This window comes from Sardina pilchardus, chromosome 5, assembly GCF_963854185.1.
Source record: "Sardina pilchardus chromosome 5, fSarPil1.1, whole genome shotgun sequence".
In the NCBI taxonomy this organism is placed as follows: Eukaryota; Metazoa; Chordata; class Actinopteri; order Clupeiformes; family Clupeidae; genus Sardina; species Sardina pilchardus.
In genome coordinates, this window is record NC_084998.1 from 1,916,553 (window position 1) to 1,924,052 (window position 7,500).

General features: G+C 43.0%; 2 protein-coding genes across 3 annotated transcripts in view; both read right to left on the reverse strand.

Annotated features, from left to right (window-relative positions):
* The window catches only part of tmem120aa (transmembrane protein 120Aa), a 12,365-nt gene extending 9,392 nt beyond the window's left edge, over positions 1–2,973 (reverse strand). For both annotated transcript variants that reach the window (XM_062535944.1, XM_062535943.1), the window contains exons 1-6: positions 2,767–2,973; positions 1,981–2,099; positions 1,139–1,255; positions 893–952; positions 635–730; positions 1–76 (exon numbers count right to left, since the gene is read on the reverse strand). The exon at positions 1–76 is cut by the window's left edge and continues 14 nt beyond it. In XM_062535944.1, the coding sequence (XP_062391928.1) occupies positions 1–76; positions 635–730; positions 893–952; positions 1,139–1,255; positions 1,981–2,099; positions 2,767–2,844 (546 nt within the window). In that variant the 5' untranslated portion in view covers positions 2,845–2,973. The remainder of the gene's footprint in view (positions 77–634; positions 731–892; positions 953–1,138; positions 1,256–1,980; positions 2,100–2,766) is intronic.
* A 306-nt stretch (positions 2,974–3,279) lies between these two features.
* On the reverse strand, positions 3,280–6,902 carry styxl1 (serine/threonine/tyrosine interacting-like 1). Its single transcript, XM_062535530.1, has 8 exons — positions 6,764–6,902; positions 6,161–6,222; positions 5,964–6,063; positions 5,633–5,766; positions 5,393–5,538; positions 4,989–5,086; positions 3,970–4,082; positions 3,280–3,506 (listed from the first exon to the last, which is right to left on the reverse strand). The coding sequence occupies exons 1-8, from the start codon at positions 6,864–6,866 to the stop codon at positions 3,375–3,377; spliced, it is 888 nt and encodes a 295-aa protein (XP_062391514.1). The 5' UTR covers positions 6,867–6,902; the 3' UTR covers positions 3,280–3,374.
* Positions 6,903–7,500: the final 598 nt, after the last annotated feature.

The window sequence follows — 7,500 nt, forward strand, 5'->3', positions numbered from 1 at the left end:
GATGAGGACGCTCTCACGGATGGTGAGAGTGCAGTAGTACCACACTAACAGGAAGTTAAACAGCGCGTCCACCGCCCTGGCCACACACACACACACACACACACACACACACACACACACACACACACAGGTAGTGAAGTAATTCTCTAAGGTGGTTACCATAGAAACCTATCTGACTCACTAAAGGGCACACACGTAATGTTTACTGTACACTGTACAGACTAATACACACACACACACACAAAGATTGGCAGAGGTCTTGGACCAACACCTCATGCACACAGGAGTCTGACTTGCTCCTTGCCCAAGACTGTGACTAAAGAGCTCTAGACTATTTCCTTTCCTGTTTACATCTAATGGCCCCGATTATCTTTGAGTGACGGTCCATCTACACAGGACAATGGAGCAACAACAGGAGTCAGTCACATGAGACAAGCCTGCTCCTTATTTAACTAAGGCATGGCAGGAGGCAGCATTTATCAGGCTATCAGAGCCACAAGACAGACACACACACACACACACACACACACACACACACACACACACACACACACACACACACACACACACACACACACACACACACACACACACACACACACACACACACACACACACACACACACACACACACCTGTAGCTGAGTAGGAAGCGGCAGGTGAAGGAGAAGAGCAGCAGCAGAACGGTCAGATAGAGTTTGAACTTCTCATACTCGTCCTTGTAGGCAAACCTGCCAATCAGAAATGGACACTCAGAACTACTGCTGTACTACATCACACACTTCTGTTCTAACACTGGGACACATCTGTTTCATGAACAAAGCTGTGGGTAGACTAAATACGTAATAGTCTCACTTGTCATGAAATACGATTAAAATACGCAATAGTCTTACTTGTCATGCTTGTTCAGCAGAGTGACATTCACATTCCCAAGAACAAGACTCAGGTATAACCTTTATGTGGAGAGAGAGAGAGAGAGAGAGAGAGAGAGCACAATAACTGGCATTAACGCTCAGATACTCAGGATAGATAGTATGCAAAGCCGGCAACTGACACTTCTTGGTTTGTGTGTGTGTGTGTGTGTGTGTGTGTGTGTGTGTGTGTGTGTGTGTGTGTGGTCGCAGGTGCACGCATGTTACCCATTCTTCTTTGGTAGGAAGGCCTCCATTTCGAAGAACACATTGGGCCTCTCCTTCATGCACTCCTGAATCTCCTCGATAGCAGACACGCTGCCTGGCCCGCCATTCTGCCTGCACCTGGGGGGTCGGAGGTCACAGGAGAATGAGAACATGAGGGGTCGGAGGTCACACAGAGGAGGATGAGAACATGTGGGGTCACACACACACAGAGGAGAATGAGAACATGAGGGGTCACACACACACAGAGGAGAATGAGAACATGAGGGGTCACACACACACAGAGGAGAATGAGAACATGTACATGTGAGAACACAAGGAGGCAGCCATGTGGTTGCCCAGCCACATGCTCAAAAGAGAGTTCCATGTCTCACCTCCCATCATCACCTATGACACGTTTCCCACTCTGTCGAATGTACAATTCCATAACTTTTCGCTGACTTTCCCTGACAAAAAAAACTGAATTTCCAAGACTTACTATATAATTAATTGTACATTATACCGACCAATGCAGCCGGGTAGCATTCAAGAATCTTTTATTTATTTTTTAGAGCGCAGGATGAATAACTGCACTGAATAAGTATGCTACTCAAGCAGGCAGTTAAGCCAATAACCAGGAAAACTCCAATTCTGTGTGGAACTATTTGAATGAATGTATTCCAATTTCCATGATATTCCAGAAATTCCATGGCCCGTGGGAACCATGCTATGATCATCATCAGGTGGCTCACCTTGTGAACCACTTGTGGAGTCGACATAAGAACGCATTATTGTTATTATACCCAGTTGGTCTCAGGAAAGCTGAGTCTCCGCACCCATAAACTATACAGCATGTTACAACTCACTCGTCGAGTGACACCGACAGCTCCTTCAGTCGTTTCCGTTGCCGTGCAATGGAGCTGGAGCACGAGTCTTGTAGTTTTGAGACCTCCTCCAGCTTCTGTTTATATAACCGGTGGGTCTCCTGTGGATTACATATGGTAGCAATGGAAATGTCTTCTAAAAGCTGTATAGTTTATCAATACATTCGCTCTATTCTCCTAGAGACAAAACGGCGAGGTATTTCGATTCAACATTCGCCAACGTCAGGTGACAGCTAGCTGCTACGTTAGGGTGGATCTTGTTGAATGAATCAGCTGTCTCGAAGCTCGCCACTGTAACCTTTACCTTCGCCAAAGTTTGAAAGAAAAATAAAAATAAGAACAAGCTTAACTATTCCAACTGTTTTACTGTTAACACGGTAACATTAGCGTGAATGCCTGGGAGCGCAACAAGCTGTCAAAAGCGAGATTATCATCCGACTGTTCGCCATCATTGTATTATTCTGAATCTGACAGCTAGCTTGCTTGCTAGTAGTTGGGTTATAAACTTGTCTGTTTCTTGTACGGTCGGAGGAGCAACAGTGTTTAAGACTGAGAGATGTGACAACGTCATTAATAGTTAATAACCGAAGATAGGAATAGGAGAATAAAAGCCCCCATCTTCATATCACTGTATTCGCGTCGTTAAGTAATGATTAGCTTGTCCATATGCCAAGAGTCCTTACTTTTATCTCTTCCAAACACAAGTTTGCCTGCTTGAACGTAGACTTGGCAAAGCGTCACCACACAACCAATTAACAGTAACGTTACCTGGATTTGTTGATAGTCTTTTTCTAAATCTCCCCATTCCTGCAGACATTCCCCCAAGCTGTTCGGGCTAAACAGCATAGTTATAGCGATAGTGAGAGTGAAATTCGGCGTTTCTCAAGGTTGTCGTCAGATAACGGTTCCTGTGCCTCACTTTAGGAGCTAGTAAGCTAACTAGCTAGCTGGGCAGGCTTCATGTAAATCCGTCATCCAAAAGGGACTCCCAACTACTGACCAATGAAAAGCCAAGGACGTATTTCCTCAAGTTTTCTCCGCCTGTGGACTGACCAATAGACGTTTACTTCATGATAGTAGATGGCGAATTGCCATTTATTTTTAGCAATCCACTGTTGCACATGTGAACTCATAATTGCATAACTTTTTAAACAACATTTTCTTCTTCACTTTAAGTAACCCAACATATAGCCTAGGCTATGGTATTGTGAGTTTTGTGAATAAAAGCTTGATGTCAACCAAACATGAGATGATATCACAAATATATCAATAGCATAATTTATTGAGGCAAAACATTTATTGAGGCAAAACATGATTTAAAAAAGCTTGTGGTACAGTTTGTGCTGTTTGAGTGGGAGGGAGCTTTGGGTCCGTCCTCAGTAGTTGGGCTCTGAAATGTCTGTCAGTCTTTGTCCCAGTGAGTGTAGTTCCCAGTCGGAGAGCTGTTGCACAAACGCGCGGTTTGGCTGCATGTTGCTCTTGCACTGTAGCACATGGGCCCAGGCGTCCTGCAAGAGACAATGCGTTTAGACCATCTAAGATGAGCACACTGCCCTTTGCTGGCCAGCAAGAGCTTATTTGTCTTAACTTTAAGGATGAGATTTTTTAAATGTCATTTTGTCAGATTATGGGCAAACTTCAACTTCAACATTTTTGTGTCACATCATTCATCATCAATGTCCTTTAAAACAAATGTCCAGAAGCTGAAACAAAATGATCTATCATCTATCTATCTATCTATCTAGGTCATAGCCATCAGAATTTCTCCAGAGAGCCGCTAGTTGCACTGAGTTGTACGCCCAAGTGGAGGTGATGCGGAGATATGCCATCCTCCACCTGCACCTTCAGTGAGATATGCCATGCTCCACCTCATACCCACAGTGAGATATGCCATCCTTCACCTCATACCATCCTCCACCTGAATGAATGAAGCCTTTATTGCCCCGAGGGGCATTTGTCTTGCCCTCCTACCTTCAGCGAGTGCTTGAGGTGGCCTATGAGGAGCGCCATGGCGACGGTGCTGCAGCGGCTGACTCCGCGGCTGGAGAAGATCATGACGCTGGTTCCTGCTTTCAGACGCGGGCCTGAGCACACACGCAACACATCCTCACTTCACATTCAGAAAGATTGACATTCAGAAAACTTTATTACAGTAATCCCAGAGGGGCAATTAGGTTTACAGCTAACTCATCCATTAAGGGGTTAAAATTTGAAAGTGCATTGGCATTCACTAGAATGTATGCAATGTTAAGAATAATAATAAATAGACAAATAAATAAGTTCACGCTGATGACGTTTCCCAGCTTACTTATCATTTCAGACGTCAACACATCCTAGGTTCAAACTGATGATGCTTACATTTCCCCAAGTTACTCATCATTTCAGACGTCAACACATCCTCAGTTCAAACTGTCGACATTTACATTTCCCAGAAGGGCACAAAGACTCTATTGTTTTGTTCAGATGTTTCCCCCAAGTTTGGAGCCATGACCTACAGTACAGTAGGCTGCTCACGCTGTGCTGGGCCCAGCGCGGCCACAACTGGGTGTTTGAATGAGATGCAGATAGAGCAGAAATATTTAAGCATGACGCCACAGTTACGGGGTCTATTAGAATGTGCATATGCAATGCTAAGAAGGACCTGCACATTTTAGTGTGTGTGTGTGTGTGTGTGTGTGTGTGTGTTTGTGTGTGTGTGTGTGTGTGTGTGTGTGTGTGTGTGTGTGTGTGTGTGTGGGTGGGTGTGTGTGTTTGGGTGTGAGCAAGCATATTTTCTTGTGTATGTGGGTGGGTGTGTGTGGGTGTGGGTGTGTGTGTGTGTGTGTGTGCGTGTTTGGGTGTGTGCATGCAGCATATTTTATTGTGTGTGTGGGTGTGTGCATGAGTGGGTCTAGGGAGGTGGGTCCCCAACAAAAGGGGGCAGCGTGTTGCATGTTTGCAGTCTGAGGGTGGGAGACTACCAGCACTCTAGAGCCATTCGAGTGTCTTACCTACAAACATGCAGAGCTTGTCAAAGGAGCTGTACAAATTGGCCTGTGTGCTATCTGCCACTCGCATGTCTAGAACACTTCGGTGTCCTTTCTCAAATCTAGATTGAAAGCGGAAAAAAAACAAATAAGCATGATAATAGGAACATAAAACAGTGAAATGTCTGCAAGGTACATATACATGTACTGTACTGTATGAAGTCATTTCTAATGTAATAGTTCTACATGGCTCTGTATGGTCATTTCTAATGTAATGCCTAAGTTGCACATAGCTCTGTATTGTATGTATTCATGTCTAATGTAATAGTTGTTAGCTCTGTATTCATGTCTAATGTAATAGTTGATAGCTCTGTATTCATGTCTAATGTAATGCCTAAGTTATAGCTCTGTATTCATTCTTCACTCACATGATGCTACTCTGGTCTGACACGTTGACAAAAGCGCTGACTTTCAGATCTTTCACTATGAAAGGGGTCGTCGCTTGCTTGTAATCGCCCATGTACAGCAGACCTGGCAAGATCTCCACTGGATACGATGGCAAGCTCTCCAGTTCCTGAAAAGGGACATCATTTATCTTCCCTTCATATTACATGTAATAACAGACAATCATGCAGTGGGCCATTTGACTTAAACATCGGGGCCTGTACCTTGATAGTGTAGAGAATCCTCTGTGTTCTGAAGAAAGGGTAGAGTGCAGAGAACTGCTTGTAACCTCCACTAAGGAGATAGACTGGGTAGAGGCTTACTTTTGCCAGGGTTTCAACACACTTGTGAGCCGTACCTGCACACAGTTATTTCCACATAAGAACATACAGTACATCTGATGTTTTTGTGGCAGCACAATTAACTTTGTTCATACTGATTTCATAATTGACCAACATAAGCTAAGGCTAAGACAGCATGGATTGATTACACACACAAATTCACTGAATAGCCTAGCGGATATTGTCAGAGAGAATAGGTTATGTGAGTACTGACCTGAACCCGACACAGAGCTGGAGTTGACGTCATACACAATAATGTATCTCATACCTTCGACCTCTGTGTTGAGGGGTAAAACTAAACTGCCACTATTATCCTGAGGTCAGATCAGAACACAATAATCAGGCTTAATTCGTGTGTCTAAACAGCATTTCGTTCAAGTAGCAGAACATTGAAGAATGTTTAAAACCAACCCATTTAGCATGTCTAGCTGTTATGATGTGGCCTGAATTATACTGCGCTTCAGTTCGTGCATCTAGGATAGAGCACATGGGTATATGGTTATGGTTATGGATATGGTTATTTAGCAGACGCCTTTGTCCAAAGCGACATACAAATAAATAACAATACAAATTAAATAACAGTGAACAATTACAAAAGGGGAGAATAGCAATATTATCAATAAAACAATCAATTAAGCACTAACCTAATGAGAAATAAAACAATGAAATGAGAATAGCAATCAAATAAGTCACTCAGTTAATTATATAATAACAATAACTATAGCATGGTAAGGCTAAATTTAAGGACAATAGCAGAATAAATGTCAAATTATAACAATGGACAAATTATAACAAAACAATACTATTATACAAACCATAACACATAACAAACGCTCAAAAGACTAAGTGCATATTAAACAAATATGCCTTAAGACCCCTCTTGAAAGATCCAAAACTGTTGCTGGAACGGAGAGCACTGGGCAACTCATTCCACCAACACATATCAGGCATATTGACAAGCAGGCCTTATCAGTTATTGATGTTACAATATAGTCTACCTTGCATTAGTCTTACCAATCAAACAAAGGTAATTGCATTCGGCAACACGCGAAACACGGACGCGCTGATTAAGAATGTTGTACAGTTGAGACGACTCACACAGAACTATGGCGGCCATGGCTTAGCTGCTAATGAATAAATCCAGCATGAAGCGCAACCAGTTGTTTGTGTACATTGGTAACCATGGTAACGCCCTGCGCACCGTTCTCTGATTGGATGGAAGGAGGCGAGGAAACAGCTGTAATGTGGCTAACGCATCTTAGCAGATGTCAACATAATTAAATAGGTTTGCATTGCTACTGTGTTCTAAATAGGCGAGACGATCTATTAGAAATCGTTATCTCACTCTCTTTTGCTGCTTAGCCTAAATTTTGTTTTCACATGCATTGGGCATTGCAATGTTTGCACTTGTGTCAGGCTTTGTTAGCTGAGGTAGGTCATGCTACTTTATTATAACCGGTAGGCCTAGATATAGAACTATATATCTATGGGCCTGACTACCAGCATCATAATCAAACAAATGCAGTTTAGTTTAGTTTGCAACTGTTCAAAAGCCTATTTGTAATATTGTCATATGGACACTGGGTGTCGCTATTGTCTATTTTCTTGCAGACTTACGGCTCTCTGTTTTCGTAGACATTATGCATAGGCCTAACCAAAGTCAAGATCTGTCCAATACTGAACACATGGGTCTGTGCTTCCCAGGCCAATCAGGCTCAAGTATGAATAACAGACTAAGTTTATTGTCTGTG